We start from the raw sequence: 19,185 nt of genomic DNA, 5'->3' as shown, positions 1-19,185 counted from the left end.
TTGAACTCTGTACTTAGTGTTTGTCTAATTCTTAAACGTTCCTGGGGATGGAAGTGTTGTATCCTTTGTATTTAAACCAAAATGAATTGATTCATGTTGGAATGTATGTGATATAATGCAATGGTTAGAGCTCATCACTGTAGCACTGAGAGAGGAGTTAGAGCTTCACGAGAGGAAAGGATACCTTCGGATTTGTTTTGCACAGGTATGTGTGATGAAGAGTTGTTTGGTGTGTCCCCTTATTGTAGTGCCTTAAATGATGATGTAGTGTGACTAGAGTTTACAGTGAGCTTTGCCTTATGAGGGACCAGCAAGCCCCCGTCGAATTGAAGCAATTCACCCAGCTTTCCACAGCCAGAGCAGCAGGAGGTGCAGAGCTGCGTCTTATCCCTTCCAACGCTCCATCAAAGCTCCGTTTTTGTTCCCAGTGAAGCGATGTCCCCTTAAAAGCTTCCCCTTTGAAAATGGCACATGTACTGTTAGTGTCTGTCAGTGCATTTCGGATAAAAGGTAGTGCTGGGAATGCATTGGAATGTTTAGTCTAATATTGCAGAAGTGATTAAATATGTGCAATCACTTTTATTAGGTTAGTGTGGCGTTACCTTCCCCCACAGGAATAGCAGACGTGTCGTGTAAAATATTGCTAGCTTGGTGATAGAATATTTATACCAAAGAGAGCCTGCTGTAAAGCACATAATACCATTAAAAAAGTTTTATAATGCTACTGCTAATGTGGAGTTGTTGGGAAGGTCTGTCAGCTGTAGCCCTAGTTAGCGTTCAGAGGAAATACTCATTCTGGATAATCAGTGCAGTTTTTGGACTACACTTTGTTTTCTCGGGTCCCTTGTACTAGGAATTATTTCTCATCTAATACGTAGGTGAAGTATCTTGTCCAAGTGGATGATAAACTGGTTCGAGCGGTCGTGTTACTGCAGCAATAAGAGGTTTGGTAACCTTGAATCCCAGTTTATGTTCCGTCCCAGTGGGAAGGAGGCCAGTTCTGAGGGGGGGGGGGGTGGTGTGGTGAGAAATGCAGAAGTCATTTCTGAAATCCCCACGTTCCTGATAGAAGGAAGTCTGGACTGCCCTGAAATGGATGAACTGATGGAGGTTTTGGCATCTCTTTGCTGGAGGGGTCGAGGACTTTGGAACTGGACGGTAGCATTAGCCACGTTGTTGTTCAGTGTGTTTGTAGTCAGAGCACTTCTGTAAGTGGATAACCAACCTTGCTATGCCACATCGTTGCTGGAAACGATGCTGTTTGTTGCTGTAGGCACTTTCTTGCTTTTTTTGACATTGCTTGTGTTCAGTACTTGCCTTGAGATACCTCTTGGGTGTACAGAGTTGTGCCTTTCCACCGAAAGGCAAACCAAGCTCCAACTCCCTGTTTCACAAATAGGACTTCGTGGAAAACACTTTACTAACAGGAAGAAAAAAAAGAAAAAGGACCTCTAGCAAAATCTGTTAATAGTTCTGAGAACTTGCCCACTTTACCCCCAAAAAAGCAGCTTGAAATAACCATTTAGAGTTTCTGTAACATAATTAATCCCAATCAAATGTATTCCCGAAGCACGGTGTCATCTCTTCCACTGCCCAAGTTCCCAAAAGAGTTGGAACGAGGAGGATGAGATGGAAATGACATAGATAAAATCAAATGTGCTCCATTTGGAACCAAAATACCCCAGAATTCCTCAGTGATACACAGCAAACCCCAGCCCAGCAGGGCCAGGGGGACACTGGGCTTCACAAGCTCGGTGGGTCCCAGTCTGGCCCCCAGGATGTGATGCCCAGTCTGGGTGTGTATTGTGCTCTGAGGAGATACTTCCCTTCTTCCCTTTTGCATATCCAGCCTCAAATTGGGTTCAAGAATTGACTCTCCTCATTGTCAGAGCCACTACACGTATTTTGTAGAGAAATCTGCTATCTCTGGATAGGAATTGGAGTACTTTAATTTTTTTTTTACAACTAGTTTGGGACTCACCTTTGGAATATTTGATGACCGTGGTCCCATCTAGGTTTGTCTGTGTGATTCTTGAGCTGTTCAATCAGTTTTCTCTTACCTGACCTGTATTTGCAGCTGTGATAGCCACTGCAGAGGCGACTCCCAAGGCTTTCCTGCTTAGCACCTAGTTGATGGGATGCAGTAATTTACCTCTGACTCAGCAATTTCTTTTAGTACATGAAACTAAATTGCTTCTAAATGACAGGATTGGCACAGCCCTGCTTTCTTTTTTTATTTTTATTTAAACTTCTGAATGGTGCCGCATGTCCACATGGTTGTTTGTTGCTAAACTTTATATAATGTGTGATTTCAGATTCAGCTTGAACTATATCTATCTCACTACATGTAGCAGTACATTATATGTAATGTTAGTATTTCTGCTTGAATCCTTGATATTGCAATGGAATTCCTACTTTATTAAATGTATTTGATATGCTAGTTACTGTGTAAAATTTAACTTTCTTTTATGGTTGTGCTCTTCCTTTTTACAAGCCGCTAGATACAGGTAGTTTCTGACAATTACTGATCTATGTTTGTATTGCTGATGTACTTAGGGGGTATGTAAAAATCATTTTAACAAAAGAAATAGATATTTAAAAATTTAATACTAACTATATGGGAAAAGGGTCCATTGTGAAAACATAGTTTATCTTTGGATTCAATGTTTGTCTTTGGTTTTACAAAGTAGCTTGTATTTTAAGTATTTTCTACATAATATGGTAAAAATGTAGAACAATTGCAATGCATCAATAAAAAGGGTTAATTTTCTGTACTCTATTCATGTGGTCACTTGGTCTGTTGAAGGAGGGGTTTGGTGCATCCGGGGTGGGATGTCGGGGTGGGATGTCGGCAGTGCCGGGGAAGTGGATTTGGGATGTGGATTTGGGATGTGGCAGCACTAGATGGCACACTCGCCCTACCACAGCACCTGGCACGGACGGGCAGCCTCGGCCCGTTCCCGTGGCCCAGGAGCCCACGGGCTGTGCCCACAGAGCCGCCTGGCACGGCTGCATGCAGGGCACGGAGCTGCAGCGTCCATCTGTCCATCCACCCGTCCGTCCTTCACACCGCCCCTGTCCCGCCCTGGCTGTGGGAGCTGCCGTGTGGCCCCACACTGGCTCTCAGGCCACCTTTGGAGCCAGCGCTGGGCAGCCCCTGGCTGAGGGTGGTGACTGACCGTGGCCAAACAACGGCCCCGAGGGGCCCAGGGGGATCCACAAGACCCCAGCACAAGGGGGTCAGGCAGGAGCTCCTGGCTCAGCTGCCAGGACATGGGGGGGTGACACAGTCAGGGGGGTGGTGGCAGCAGTGCTGGTCTGGCTTTGCCTCCACCCCACCTGGGCACAGCCAAGGCTCAGGTTGGCCACCAGCCTCGGGCATGTCTGCAGGCGAGGAACCAGGGCTGCACCCATGCCTGTGGCACAGCGTGGTCCTTGCTGTCCCACGGGATGTCCCTCATGAGAACATGTCTTTCCCTTGCTGCTCGGGGCTCCTGCAGCACTCCCTGCGCCCCAAATCCCACAAACCCCACCAGCAGCCTGTCCCCTGCCCCATTCCCACGACTCAATCCCAGCCCCACACATCAATCCCAGCCCCGGGGCTTGATGGCACCACGTGGAGCTGCCGTGGGCACCCGGCGGGGCGTGAAGGGGTTAAGGCGCCCGGGGCTGGTCTGCGGGGAAGGAACAGCCTCTCCTCCCTCTGCACATCTGGATTCAATAAGGGCTGGAGAGGCCGGAGCATTCCTGAGCACTGAGCTGGAGGCTGCACTCCCCGACGGCCATGGGGCCCTGGTGCTGCCTGCTCCTCCTGCCGCTCCTCGCCGTGCCCCTCCGTGCCCAGCAGCAGCAGTTCATGGAGTACGTGGAGCGGCGCCTCACCCTCCTGGAGGTACAGCCCCATGGAGGGCCCCACACCCCGAGTCACCCCGTGTCATGCCGTGGTGGGGCTCCCAGTCCTTCCTCCATGGCGGCCGGTGGGGTCTGGAGCTGGGATGGGGATGGAGCAGAGTGTGGGGTGCCCTGGCACCCCCTGCCAGGGCCCTGCACAGCCCAGCATGAGGATGAATGGGGGCATGACGGGTGTGGGAGCACTGCAGGAACAGGGACATTGTGGGTCTGGGAGCATCACAGGAGTGGGGACATCACAGGTCTGGGAGCATTGTGGGAGAGCAGGGGCACCGAGGGTCTGGGAACATCAGGGGAGCAGGGGCATCACAGGTCTGGGGGCACCGTGTGGGAGCAGGGACATCACAGGAGCGGGACCATCATGGGAGTGGGACCCAGGGACACAAGCCCAGGGCTGCGGTGCCGTGTGGCCCCGGGGGCTCCCACAGCCACGTGCAGGTAGCGGGACACGCTGTGAGGTGTGGAGACCTCAGCGTCCCCTTGGCCACCCCAGGAGAGGATCTCACAGTGGCACGACCAGAGCAGCCGCTACTCCACGGAGCTGCGGGACTTCAAGAACCAGGTGCTGGGGATGCTCGAGGCAGCGGAGAAGGAGCGGGAGGCGATGCGGGCGGAGGCCGAGAGCGCCGCGGTGCGCGTGGACCGGCTGGAGCGGGAGGTGGACTACCTGGAGACACAGAACCCTGCACCGCCCTGCGTGGAGGTGGATGAGACCCTGATGGAGAAGCAGGTGGCCACAGCCAAGCAGAGGAAGAATGAGAAGTACACCAAGCTGACAGGTGAGGGGCTGCCGTGGCTCCCTGTGGGGTTGATCCCATGTGGGGTTAACCCCAAGCCTTCCCAGCCCAACCAGATCCAAGTTTCCCCTGGCCATGTTCCACGGCATTGTGTCCCCGCAGGGCATCTCTCAGGTGTCTCTGGCACAAGATCCTGCATCCCCACAGCTGCCTGGGAGCCGCATCCAAGCCCCAGGCTGGAGCCCTGTGGGACAGGGCTGGGGTGAGGGTGACTCCCCTGCCCATGGCACGGGTGCACAAGGGGACTTCCCAATGCCATCAGGGATGGGTGCATTTGCAGGGCAGTTGCCTGGGGGCTGGGATAGGACGCAGCAGGACCCATGAGATGCCAGTGTGGGGTGGGAGTGCAGGGCTGGGTGGTTTCCAGGCTCTCATGGCTACCCCACCCTTGCAGACTGCAGCGACACCATTGCCAGCGTCAGAGCCATGAAGATCCTGAAGCGTTTCGGCAGCACCTCGGGGCTCTGGACCAAGGACGCCGCGGGGAACTCAGAGAAGATCTACGTGTTCGATGGCACCGCCAACGACACCGTGTACGTGTTCCCCCGCATGAGGGAGTTCACCCTCTTCTCCGCCACCCGCAAGGCCGCCCGCATCAAGCTGCCCTACCCCTGGGTGGGCACCGGGCACCTCGTCTACGATGGGCACCTCTACTACATCCGCCAGCAGGGCCTGTCATTCCAGGTGATCAAGTTCAACCTGGCCAACAAGACGGTGGTGGACAGCTCGGTGTTCCCGGCCGAGGAGCAGATCCCCGTCTTCGGGCTCTCCCCCTTCACCTACATCGAGGTGGCGGCGGACGAGGAGGGGCTGTGGGCCATCTACGCCACCAAGGAGGACGAGAAGAACATCTGCCTGGCCAAGCTGGACCCCGGCTCGCTGGACATCGAGCAGATGTGGGACACGCCGTGCCCGCGGGAGAACGCGGAGGGCGCGTTCGTGGTGTGCGGGGCCCTGCACGTGGTGTACAACACGCGCCTGCCCAGCCGCTCGCGCGTCCAGTGCGTGTTCGACGTCAGCGGCACCCTGGCCCCCGAGGACGCCTCCCTCGTCTACTTCCCCAAGCGCTACGGGTCCCACTCCAGCATGAAGTACAGCCCCCGGGAGAGGCAGGTCTACGCCTGGGACGACGGCTACCAGATCATCTACCGCATGGAGATGAAGAAGAAGATGGAGGTCTGAGGGGCCGCCCACTCTGCCCCGTCTCCCACCACTGTGAAAGGATGAAACGCTGGATCCCCGCCCAGGCCAACCCCTTTCACACACCAGCACCAGGCCTGGGACCACCCTGAGGAACCCTGGACTAATTGAAGGAGGTTTTCTTCTCTGTGATACAATGAATAAATACTACGCAGCGAGTGCGGTCACCTGCCTGGGGGGAGCAGGGGGTGCTGGGGCCAGGCTGCCAGAGCTCTGAGCCCCACTTGGTCCCAGAGTCACCCCAAAAGGCCCTTCCCAGGGGCAGGGAGTCCATGCAGGGCTGGCTGGAGCAGCAAGTGCTGCCCAGTGGGGGACTGGGCAGGGATTTATGTTGGGGCTTTGGGGGTCTTCGGGCAGGGATTGAAGTTGGAGCTTTGGGTGAGGGTTTTGGGGGGGATTTGGGCAGGGATTGATGCTGAGGCTTTCAGCAGGTCCCTGGTCAGGGCCAGCTTGTTTTACATATACAAAACTGTGAGCAAACAGCAAAATCCCTTAATCTGGGAGGACAAAAGGAGATTGCTGTCCCATGCTGGGGTGGTGTCAGCCAGCAGGCACCAGATGTTGCTGATTTTCTGAGTTGATTTCTGATGAAGCACAGTTGTCTTCCCCCTGCAGCCAAAGAATCACCACCTTACGTGAGGCCCCGGATCCCCCAGCCCCTTCCCTTTCCTGTTCCTGCACAGAGGAGCCCCAGAGGTGGTGGGACAGGACAGGGCAGGATCTGGGAGCCCCTCATGGAATGGGGATGCAGCCTCCTGTTGCCACCATGCCACGTCCTTCCTGCCCCTGCAGCAACTGTCCCACATGTCCCACTTGCCCCACACCCCTGCAGGGTGCAGGATTTGGCCCATTTCAGGCCAGAGATGCTGTGGGGCCCCTCCAGAAACCCGGGTTTGCTGTGATTTGTTCCTGTCACAATGTCCTGAGAGCACAGAGGGTGGATCAGGAGGTGTTTCTGTGTTGTGAGCATCCCTTTTTCCCATCAGAGGTCAATTCTGGGGACAAGCACTGAACATGTGAAGCTGTGGGCTGGGCTGGTCAGGTGGGGATTGCATCCTGCTGGTGCCAGCTCGGGGATGAGAGGCCACAGAGCTGCCTGGTCACCCCAGGGAGGTGCCAGCCCCATGGGGAGCACCAGTACCAAGCACCTGGGGGGATCCTGGGGCCACCAGCCCTCCCAGGGTCATGGCATGGCCATGCCACCCCCCTGTCACCATGAGGCCCATTCAGCATCCCTCCATACCCACCTTAATTCAAGCTGTCCTGCAGTGTGGAAGGCACTGGGTATTTCCTTCAAGTTCTTCTGTATTATAATCAAAATATCTTCTAGTTGCATAAGAAAAATCTTCAAATATGCACTTTGAATGACTGTAATTGGCTGGTGCTGAAAGTTCAACACACAGTGGAAGTCAAGCAGAGAAATTATCCAAGTGTGAAAGGCTCTGTGAACTGTCAAGTTAATTTATGGCCCCTTTCAAGATCAATAACTACGGTACCAGAAATATAATTTTCAGAAATCTCACAGTAGTAAATAATTATACCGATGATTTCTCAGTCCTGAATTAAAATTGATGGGGCAGTAATGACTTTGCCCCAGAAACCATCTCGTAACCTGAACCAAGTCCTGCATAGTCTGAACCCCCTGTGACACCAGTGCTGCCCTTGGTGGGAGCAGGACAGGGTCAGAAACTGCTGAGCAGCACCTGCCAAGGATCACAAAATCCCAGGATGGTTTGGGTTGGAAGGGACCTTAAAGCTCATCTCATTCCACCCCCTTCCATGGGCAGGGACACCTTCCACTAGCCCAGGTTGCTCCAAGCCCTGTCCAACCTGACCTTGGACACTTCCAGGGATGGAGCAGCCACAGCTTCTCTGGGCAACCTGTGCCAGGGCCTCACCACCCTCACAGGGAAGAATTTCTCCCAAATATCCATCTAACCCCTCCCTTGTTCATGTGAAGCCATTCCCCTTCATCCTGTCTCTCCATCCCTTGTCCCAGGTCCCTCTTCAGCTCTCCTGGAGCCCCTTTAGGCCCTGGAAGGGGCTCTCAGGTCTCCCTGGAGCCTTCTCTTCTCCAGGTGAGCACCCCCAGCTCTCCCAGCCTGGCTCCAGAGCAGAGGGGCTCCAGCTCTTGGAGCATCTCCGTGGCCTCCTCTGGACTCGCTCCAGCAGCTCCACGTCCTTCCTGTGCTGGGACCCCAGAGCAGGATGCAATCCCAGACTGGTTTGGGTTGGAAGGGACCTTAAAGATCATTTTGTTCCAATCCCCCACCATGGTCAGAGGTGCCACCCACTAGATCAGGTTGCTCAGGGCCCCACATGCTCCCGTGGAATTTGCTTTGTACAAACACTTTGGGAATGAGAAGTAAAATGAAAAAATAACTGCAGTGCCCGATGGGCCTCTGAAGCACAGCACTTATCTCACACTCCACATCTTCAAAGTACTTCAGGAAGCATCAACTAATTAAGCCTTGGAATAACTCCTATAAAGGAGAACGGCCTTATCTTCATCTGCTGACAAACACTTAGACAAAAAACACGTTTGATCACGAAAAGTGGTTCAGCTCTGAGCTGGCTGGAGCTCATTGTAACAGGGCTGTGGGGAGCAGGGCTGGGAGCTCTTGTCCTGCTCAAAGAATCAGAGTCTTCTGAGCTGGAAGGAACCCCCAGGGATGATCCAGCCCAACCCTGGCCCTGCACAGGACACCCCAAAATCCCAGCATGTCCCTGAGGGCATTGACAAAACATTCCTTGAGCTCTGGCAGCCTTGGGGCTGTGCCCACTGCCCTGGGGAGCCTGGTCAGTGCCCAACCACCCTCTGGGGGAAGAACCTTTTCCTATGATCCAACCTAAACCTCCCTGACACAGCTCCAGCCTCTCCCTCAGGTCCTGTCCCTGGTCACAGAGAGCAGAGACCGTCCCCGAGATGTCCCCATCCAGCATCACAGACACTGTGCAGAGTGAGGGACCCCAGGGGAAGCCTGTTCCAGCATCTCTCCTGCCAGATATCCCACAGAACAGGGAGTTAGTCACGGGAGAGAGGAGCAGCAGGGATGCAGGAACATGTTTGCCCTGGGATGGAAACACCCCCCCCAACCACCCCGACCACCCCCCCCGGGCACCGCACCGGGTCTGCCGCTGTGAATGCCAGAGCTCATCTCCTGCCAGGGGTTATTGATTCCCCTTTTTTTTCTTGTTTAAATATTTATTGACCCCATTAGGAGAAAGCAAAGGTTGTTCCACAGCTGGGGGGGCTGTTGTGCCACAGCTGTCAGGGCCCTCAGTGCCCTCCCTGGTGTTAATCTCCCCACCCACTGCCCAGCCCTGTCCAGGGCCCCAGTGGGAGCAGCAGCAACATCCAGCCCTGCCCATGGGAGGGCCCAGGCTCCCTTGGTGGGATCCAGGAATCCCTGGCAGGATGCAGGGACCCTGAGTAGGATGTAAGGACCCCTGTGGGATGCAGGAACACAAACAGGATGAAGGACCCTGGCAGAATGCAGGGACCCCCATAGGATGCAGGGACCCTGGCAGGGTACAGGGACCCTGTTGGGATGCAGGGACCCCAAACAGGATGAGGGGATTCCCTAGTAGGATGCAGGGACCTTGGCAAGGATGCAAGGACTCCTGGTAGGATGCAGGAATCCCAGTGGGATGCAGGGATCCTGGCAGGATGCAAGGACCATGGCAGGATGCAGGAACACAAACAGGATGCAGGGATCCTGGTGTGATGCAGGGATCCTGGTGTGATGAAGGGATCCTGGTGTGATGCAGGGTCCCCTCATGGGATGCAGTCATCCTGGAGGGATGCAAGGACTCCCAGCAGGATGCAGGGATCCAAACAAGATGCAGGAACTCCAGTGGGATGCAGGGACTCCACAGGGCTGTTTCAAACCCCTCTGTCCCACGTGGAAATGGGTTTTTGTGGCTGGTCCCAGTTGCCCTGCACGGCCCCAGCCCCAGGCTGCTGTGTCTCTGCCCTCCCAGTTGTTCCTGCTGAACTAACAGATTTCCAGGAAAATTCAGCCTTGACTCAGGGTCAGCAGTGGCAGAGATTCCATGGCCTTCCAGTCTGGCACTGGGCAGGTTACCTGGAGCCAACGTGGGCAGACAGACCCTCTTCCCCACTGAAGGTTGTGAAAAACCTTCATTCCTCCATCCCTCAGAGGACTTGGCTCTGGGACAAGGATTGTTCCTGTTCCCCCCATCCATGCAGCAGCAGGAGGTGGCTGGTGGCCCCACACCCCGACCCCTCAGCAGGATCACTGCTTTCCAAAACCAGGGGTTAGTGGAAAATATGCTGATGGGGCTGCTCCAGAAGTCACAGCCTTCCCTGGGAGTCTGCAGCTCCTTGTGCTTTAATTGCCAACTACTTTATCTCTTTAAAGAAGAGCTTCTATAAGTAATAATCCCTTTCATCTCTGCTCCTCTTGAAAAATACTCCTCTTTGCAAGGCAATTTGGTCAAGTAAATTGAGAAGTTGTGTTATCAGTGGGAAAGAGAAAGTGAGATCTTTGGGCTAATTTTTTCTCCTTTGTCTAATTCTCAAGGATATTGACTCTTTTTTTCCCTCCCTGACTCTTTTTCAGCTCACAGGAGCTATTGATAAAGTGAAATGGTTCTGGATGTCCTATTAGAAACACTGGAACTAAAATTAAAATCAGGCAACTCAAACAAGTGTATAATGAAGCTGCCTTTGTATTGAAATGGGAAGGGGGGGATAATTCTCCATTTAATACTTTCTTAATGGCTGGTTGGCAACTCTAATCACTGGGTTTTGAGTTCAAATAGGTGTTTCTGCCCACAGAACATCTGGTTGAGGTCGAACTCCTCACACATGAATCAGGAGGCAGCAAAGCACTTTCCAGCCAAGGATTCCCAGCAGAGCTGGGAGGACACTGGAGTTCGGGATGAGCTCGGATGTGCCAAGAAGGACATGGGATGGCAGCAGCTCTTTTACAGTCCTTTGCATTTCCTAATGAAAACGTAGAACAAGCAAAACCAGTTTCACCTGAAGTGCTTCCTGACGTGGAGACACTCACCTTCCTCTGTAAGTGGGATCTCCTGACGGATTACAGGGATTTGGGAAGTCTGTGCTCCAGCACAGCTCTGTGCTAGTTCCAGTTTTGGCATTGTCAGTGAGCCTGGGGTCCTGCAAGGCAGTGTGGGGACAGGAGGGCTCTGGGGGTGCAGGTGCAGGGACAGGATCCATGAAGTGCCAGGGCAGGTTTTCCTGGGATGTTTGTCCATCCACGGGGATGACCCTCACCTGGAGCTGGTCTGACGGGGGGTGCTCAGCCTGGGGAGGGGAAGGATGAAGTCCCCTCATCCACAGCTTTTCCTGCCTGGGGGAGATGCTGGTGCTGAAGCTGAGATTTGAGGACAAGCACATTGTGCCCCAGCTGGGTTCAGACTGACCCCACTTCCCCCAGCCCCACTGTTCCTCCTCGAACACCAACCCCGGCTCTGGTTGTACTTTCCATGGCACAGAGCTCCCCTCATCCCTCTCCAGCCCCCCAAGCCTCCCCCAGCACTCACACCCCTGCACTCCCCCCTTCCTTTTGCCCTGTCAGAGCAGATGTGCTGCAGCCCAAAGGGACAGAGGTGCAAATTCCTTTTAAAAAGGTGAATTCTGCAGAATGTTGTGGTCTGTGCCCCCTTGCCCCAGCCAGGCTGGGGTGCTCAGGCTCCTCTCACCCCTCCCAGTGCTGTCTGCTCCTTCCTTCCCTCCTGACAGGATGATTAAAAATAAACTCTTCAAACTGGGAGCTCTCAGCCCTGTCAGGGGAGCGGTGCCTCGTGACGCACCAGTATTTCAATATTTCAGTATTTTCTGGGCAGTTTCACTCACTGACAGATTTGTGCAGTTATTTTGGTGCTCTGACCAGGATGGATTATTCCATGTGCTCTTGTGCTGGTTTAAAGGTAAACCGGCAGGGGAAATGAATCCAACTCAAAAGAGAGATTATAAATCAGAATAACAATTTAATGAAATAATACAATAAGTACGATTATACAGACAAACAGTTGGTTTTAACCCACAAAACCCAAATGCATAACCCAGCACCCTGGGGCATGAACAGAGGGGTGTGAGTTGGGCCCCCTGAGTCCAAAGGAAAAGGAGAGGGGAAAACCTGTTGATGAGAGTGCTGGTGCAGTCTGGTCAAGAGTGGGGATTGCAGTCTGGCTGAGAGTGGTGGTTGCAGTCCTTTTCTGGATCCCACGAGTGGTTAAAAAAGTCCCCAGACTCCAAGATTATATATCCTCAGGTTCAGGCAGGAATGCCCAGTACCTCCCTCAGGGTGGGGAGTTTCCACTAAGGGTGTGAGGACAGGAGCATCCTCCTATCTCACAGGCCTCTTAACACCCAGTTTACAGCCTGAGGAGTCAGGCTGTATGGGCAGAGGGTGTAAATGGTTCATTGAGAACAGTTTCTGGGCAATGGCATGGAAGACTCTAGAATACCCAGTTTTGGGTTACACCCATCCAGTGATGAACTGGTCCCAGCTGTTCTAACTAGGACACTGCCCCAGTTTGTGTCTCCATCCCATCCAAGGGGGACGTTGCTGACCCCAGCACAGCCCACACTGACAGCTCCCCCCAGCCCGAGGATTTCACACACCCTGCAAAGTCTACATGATTTCACCAGGATTTTCTTTGGGGTGTTATTATTACTAATGCTATTATAGCAAAGTTGTTTCCCGAGGACAGAAAAATACCAGCTCAGCTATTCAGCTAAGCAGTTCTTTAATTTCTTTCCTCTCAAAAATCAGCTCCCCGGAGCCTTTCTGGAATGGATCTGAATTTTCTGCTTAATCCCTCTTCCCGAGGGCAGAAGTGCTGAGGGGCTGCAGTGACTCTCCCTGGGAAAGGAGGCTTTGGGGTCCCTTTCCCAGTGCTTTGCTGGCTGCAGCTCAGGGATCGTGAGTCAGCTCCAAGAAACATGAGATGCAGTTCTGTTTGTCTCCTGGCCTCCAAGTCCCTCATGCCCAGCTGGGACGAGGCACCAAGTGAAGCATCAAATTTGGGGTCTCCAGCCCGTCCTCTCTGCTGGAGAAGGACAAGTGGTGCAGGCAGGGCAGGTGCCCTGCTCTGCCCAGGGGCTCCAGCTCCCACATCTGGGGCTCTGGGGTGACACAAGGACTCAGGACCTGGGAGGGTTGGAGCAGTTGCCCCCCCAGCACAGCACCCCTGGCTGTGCCAACGCTCCTGCTGCAGGTGGCTGAGGACCTGGAGGGAGATATAACCATGGTAACTGTGATTATCCCGGGAAATTGCTGCCGTTACCAAGGAGGGAAGGTCAAAACAAACAGAAATTATCAATTTTTCTCTTTCTAATAAAATGCAGGAGTGTGTTATTGACTCACTAATTGCTCAGTTAAATGGATTTCTCCAAAATTACCTCCTAACCCTTGTAAATGAAAATGATGCAAAGATTAGCACTTCCGTGGAATTGCTCAGGGAAGGAAAAATGAAAGGTCTGATTCCCTGCCCATGGCAGGGGGCTGGAACTAGATAATCTTTAAAGTCCCTTCCAACCCAGACCATTCTGTGATTCTATGACTCCCTTTCAACATAAAATTGCTCCAAGCCTTGCAACCTTGGATTCTTGGCAGCCAGAGAGGCCACGGAGCCCCTGCAGAAAATCCCTGCTCACAGCTTGGCTCTAAATTGTCAATTCTTCCCCGACTGCAGTTTTTCAGGAAATCAGGGGTTTAAATGAGAAGCATTCTTCCCCAACTGAGCCCTCTCCGATGCCAGTGGCAGCCACCACCTCCTGCCATCCCCGACCCGAGCTCGCCTCGGAAATTGGAATGTTCAGCTTGTTAGAGAATAAATGAAGAAAGAAATGTAATTTAATCAAGAGACATCAATACCAATAAATCCCATGAAATCTGGCACAGCTGGGGTGCAGTGTCATCCTCCCCTCGGATGTTCAGGTCTGGGCTGGCAAACCAGGCAATTCCAGCTGCATGTTTGCATCTCTGGTGCTTCCATTCTCCCCTTCGCTTTTTCCACAGGCTTGGAGAAATGTGCAGATTTAGGAAATAATCACTTTAATTGCATTATCAGCTCCATTCCTGCTGCTGGGAACTCTGGCTTTGGGAATGGCAGCATCATCCAAGAATCAGCACGGGTGGCATCACCTTGGAGGGACGAGCTTGAAAGGCTCCTGATCCATCCCAACACCAGCCCAGTTACCTGAGAACCCAACACAGCTGGATCCTCCCTCCCAGGATGGCATTTGGCCAGTCCCAGGATGGCATTTGGCCAGTCCTGAGGCACCAGGGATGCTCCCACTGTGCAGCCCGAGGAGGAGAATCCTCTGTCTCCGTGGGATGCTCCCTCCCACTTGGCCCTGTGGAGGATCCTGCTGGCCTGAGGAAGGAGGGGAAAATTCCCTCCCTGCTCACCACACAGGGACCAGCTGGTGCATCCCTGCAGAGGGGCTGCTCCACCAGGACAGGGCAGCCCTGCAGAGCCCACACAGGGGGCAGCAATTAGAGGCTCATTAGATAAAGCCGAGGTTATGCAACTGGCAGGAAGGTCCTCCTGGTTTCTGTAACCATCACGTCCTGGAAAAACTGCATTAATTCCTCCCTGGGAGGAGGGAGCTGTGCCTGGAGCTGCTCCCAGTGTGGCTGCCTTTGGAACAGAGGTGCTCCAGGGGATTTTCAACCTGCAGCACTGTGCTGGACTGGGGTCCTGTGGCACAGGAAGGGTCCTGTGGGATGGGAATGGTCCTGTGGGGCCAGAGTCCCCACTGGGCTGGTGCAGAGAGTGGATGTGGGAGAGGGAGATTGGTGGGGTGTCCATGGTTGGGGCTGGAGGGGTGGTCTCAAGGAAATCAGCAGAGCAATGAGCAAAAATGAGCAAAATCCTCTTTCATTTCTGTGAGCCATCCGAGAGGAAAGCCAGCAAACCGACTTAATTAAAAAATTACTGCTCCTCCACTGTGTCCCTCCTGACGGCGAAGAAACCCTCATCTCCGGCAGTTTGAAATGGAGAGGGATGAACAGCTGCTAATGGGAGATTAGGAGAAATCTTCCACTTTGGAAGCAATTAACGAGCCAGAAAGTATTTACATATGTGAATTGGAGGGCTGGCTCCCCTTTCCCAGCCGCTGCTTTGCTGGGGGATGTTTCTCTGCCCGTCTGGGCTCTGGATGTGCCTCTAATCGATGTCCCAAACCCCCCAGGCTGCCCCACACCCCGTCCCCACGGGATGCCTTAGGGGCTCCAGCATTGCGATCCACTCCCAGCACCTCCTCCGGCTCCAGGAAGAACCAGCCAGGAAAATGCCGCTCTGGAATTGGGGTGGTTTTCTCCCCTAATCCCATTTTTGCCGGTTATTCTCGGTGCTGCAGGTTACCAGGGCTGCACTTTGATGCTTCCTGTTCCCACGGCAACAGGACATGCTCTGGGCTTGCCTTGACCCATCCAGGTACTTTATTAGCTTTAACGAACTGTATTTTTAATAGAACCCTACACTGGGTTTTTGAAATAGATGTGCTTTAAATACCGTGTTTTTAATTACGACTGACATGGGAACGTAAGATATATAATTATATTTGCATGACTAATGCACTGTCTTAAAAAAAAAAAATACATATATATATAAAGCTGTAAAATATAATTACAAATTATCTTTAAGAAAAGTCCAGGGGAAAAAAGAAACCAACATTTCCTGTACATCCAAGTAGCATTGCAGCTGAAGGCTTGCAGGGTTTGGGAGCCAGGCAGAGCTACCAGGATGCCTCTGGCTCTTGGACAAGGATATGTCAGTCCAAAGATCCAGACAAAGATGCAGACAAAGATGCAGACAAAGGCAAAGATCCAGAATTTCTAAGCCTGTGCATGTGCAAAGAAGAGCCAAAACTCCAGTTCACCTGCAGCTCTGGCCCCCTGACAAGGCAGATTTTGGGGTGATGCTCACCCCAGTAAAAGAGCAAATTATGTTACCTTTTATTGCAAAATGAACCGTAGAATCCCAGAATGGTTTGGGTTGGAAGGGACCTTATAGAATCCCATTCCAACCCCCTGCCATGGCAGGGACACCTTCCACTAGCCCAGGTTGCTCCAAGCCCTGTCCAACCTGGCCTTGGACACTCCCAGGGCTGGGGCAGCCACAGCTTCCCTGGGCAACCCGTGCCAGGGCCTCCCCACCCTCACAAAGAACAATTTCTCCCAAATATTTAGTCTAAATCCACCCTCCTGCAGTTTAAGAACCATCCCTTCTTGTCCTCCCACAACAGGCAGGGATAACCCAGGTGTCCTGGGCTCTGGAGATCACCTGGAGCTGGTGCAGGATTCCCAGTGCTGGGCTGTGAATCCCAGCCCCCTGTGCCCCAGCAGCAGCTGGGTTTGCTCACCCAGGAGCTGTGGGCCCACACAAATGGCAGAGTTTCCAGTCCCAGGGAGAACATCCTTGTGTGATGCATTGTAACTAGGAATGGGATCCCTGCCCTGGCATTTAAATAAGTGCTCAACTCTGCTGATGTCTGATGGCAGGAGGAATGATGAGGGCACTGGCAGAAAAAACCTCTGGCAAAATGAGATTGAGAAGTCTGGGGTTGCCTAATTAGAGAGACAATTAGGATGGCAAATAACAGAAGTGGTAAAAATGAAGAACAAATAGAGGACTGAGATCAGGATCTCCAGGATCAGGACTGTGCTTTTCTGCAAGGAGCTATATATAATTTTCTGTCTAATTTATTATCTTGTAAGTGAAGATAAAAGTATCTGTACTGATGTTACTTGACCTAAAGACTGAAGCAGGATTGGGACGTGCTTGGGATTGAATGGATGTGATTCCATGCTCTTTATAGGCTACTCAGGAATTACATGTAAATAAAAGGTTTTGGAAGAAACAGGAAAAAAAATTGAAAATGAAGCACTCAAAGCTGGTCCTGCCAGAGCTGAGCCCAGGGTGGGCAGAGGGCACCTGGAGTGACCCACATGACCAAAAACATCCTGAGGAATAAGTGATCCCCAGCTGTGGGGACACAGAGCCAGCCTTAGTACGGCAGCTGTGACACACACAAACACTGTCAGCATCAATATTGAGGTTAAATTTATTGCTCAGTTGTTATTTTTTCCCCTAAGATAATTACAGAACATGTTGATTTATTTCTTAAAACCCTCAAAAAACCCCAGTTGTTTTCTTCCACACTGTCTTTTGTGCGTGTGTGTTATTTGCCAACCTGTGAGTAGTATTCCATAATTAGAAATTAAGGGCCACTTTTGGAGAACAAATATAAATTGTTATGACAAGACTCCTCTCTTTGCCAAACAAATGTGTTGCTGATGTATGAAAAGTAAAATTCACACAATAATGTGATCAGTGGGAAGCCAATAACAGAGAATATCACCCTGGCTTGGTATCAGGAAGAAATTCTTCCCTGTGAGGGTGGGGAGGCCCTGGCACAGGTTGCCCAGAGAAGCTGTGGCTGCCCCATCCCTGGAAGTGTCCAAGGCCAGGTTGGACGGGGCCTGGAGCAACCTGGGCTGGTGGAAGGTGTCCCTGCCCATGGCAGGGGGTGGAATGAGATGATCCTTAAGGTCCCTTCCAACCCAAACCATTCTGGGATTCTATGTCTGAAATTCACTTTCCATTGGACGTTTTTCAGGGTTTTTTTCATGTACAAGTTGTTTTGTTCTCCAGTCAGTGAAAGGGCACATGCCTGGGACAGTTCCCAACCCTCTGATCCCTCACAAGGAGCTGTGCAATGGACCCGTGGGATTTCCCTTCTCTCTGTGTCCCCACCCTTAAACCAACAGTCCCCACATGGCCACCCTCACTCCAGTGTCTCTCACTCTTCCTGCAGTCAGTCAGACTTTTATTAAACTGGAGATTGTGAGACTAAAACCATAAGAGAAAGAGGGGGGGAAAAAATAAGAGGAAGGTCTGGGAATTCTCCATGTGTTTATTTTGCTTGCAGAGCTCAATAAAATAGACTATTCATTTGGGGCTGCTTGCAGCAGCATCCTCCCCTCTGCAGCAAGTTTCAAAGGAGTCCCACGATGGCCAAGCATCCCGTGGGATGTGGCCCTGTGGTGACCCTCCTTATTTTGCTTGGAAATAATTGAAACTTCTCTGTGAGTTACTGTTCCGTGGTTAAGAGCAGCAAGGAAAGTGAAGAGCAAGAAAACAACTTAACTAATGGTGGGATGGCACTTGTTCCAGGCTCAGCTCCTTCCCGGAGCTCTAATCCCCCCCCATGGATGAAAGGGAAATGTTTGCACTCGTGGTGCTGGAGTTTGTCCCCGTGAGTGTGACCAATCTCCAGGAGGGGCTGCAAGGAGGAGATGACAAACACACAATGGGTTGATTATCCCCTCGCTGAGGGGATGTGGCAAAACCTCAGCACTGAAAATCCCAGTGCAGGGGGGCTGAGCCCCCCCCGGGCGTGGGTGTTATTCACTAAGAGGAGATCCAGTTTTCCAGTAACACGAGTGACAGCCAGTATTGAGTGCAAATTGATTATCTGTGTGAAGCCAGGATTAAAAATAGCAGCTTTGTGTCAAACCCCACGTATGTTTTGACTAAATCCTAGATAACAAGAAGAGTGGATAAAAGACGGAGATTACACAGGGAATGCCAAACCCTGAGGAGAGCCAGGATTAAAGAAGAAAAGGGTTTGAGTGGGTTGGTGCAATTAAAAGATTGTCAAGTGCCATCAGCCAGGACTGCTGTGGCTTCTTCTGGGGGTGTCCTGCTCTTTGGTCTGCAGACCTGCCAGGGGCACTGCCAGTTCACAGCACTGCTCACCTGAGGCTCAGCTCAGGCCAAGGTTCAGGGGGTTCATGGCCAGTGTTTGACCCACCCAGACAATTATTTTCAGTGGTTAGAACCTTTTTCCTGTACTGAGACCTGGGACATTCCCAGCAAGGATGGGTGGCCTCAAAAAGGGTGTCCTCCCCTCTGTTCCTCGGTAGAAGCCCACAGAGCCCTTTGTGCTGGGAAGCTAAAGCAGTTTTACCACTTTTTTTTTGTTTCAATGAACTGTAAGTGCTTGAAATACATTTTTTTTTTTTTCCTCCTGCAACTGGTGCTCACTGTTCCCCAAGGGGTGGTGTGACTGTGCCAGCCCAACCAGGAGCTGCAGAGCTTATGTCTGCTCCAAATGACGCCGTCTGCCCTTGCCCTCCCTCACGCCATCCCAGGCTCTGTCATTAGCACATTTTATGGCATCCACTGTGATTACTGCGACCATCCAACACCACAGATCACACAATTACTGCTTTCACAAGAGGAAATATTTCACCAGGCAAGGCAGCAC

General features: G+C 52.3%; 1 protein-coding gene across 1 annotated transcript; it reads left to right on the top strand.

Annotated features, from left to right (window-relative positions):
- The first annotated feature begins 3,715 nt into the window (after positions 1-3,715).
- Positions 3,716-7,428, top strand: OLFML3 (olfactomedin like 3). The gene is made up of 3 exons (XM_027746251.2): positions 3,716-3,892; positions 4,403-4,688; positions 5,101-7,428. Exons 1-3 carry the CDS (start codon positions 3,785-3,787, stop codon positions 5,886-5,888), a joined length of 1,182 nt encoding a protein of 393 aa, XP_027602052.2. The 5' UTR covers positions 3,716-3,784; the 3' UTR covers positions 5,889-7,428.
- The last annotated feature ends 11,757 nt before the right edge of the window (positions 7,429-19,185 follow it).

This window comes from Pipra filicauda, unplaced genomic scaffold (assembly GCF_003945595.2).
Source record: "Pipra filicauda isolate LSUMZ 115617 unplaced genomic scaffold, ASM394559v2 scaffold249_size1133689_pilon, whole genome shotgun sequence".
NCBI lineage: Eukaryota > Metazoa > Chordata > Aves > Passeriformes > Pipridae > Pipra > Pipra filicauda.
Note: the sequence above shows the minus strand (reverse complement) of the source record. Positions and strands in the feature narration are given on the sequence as shown.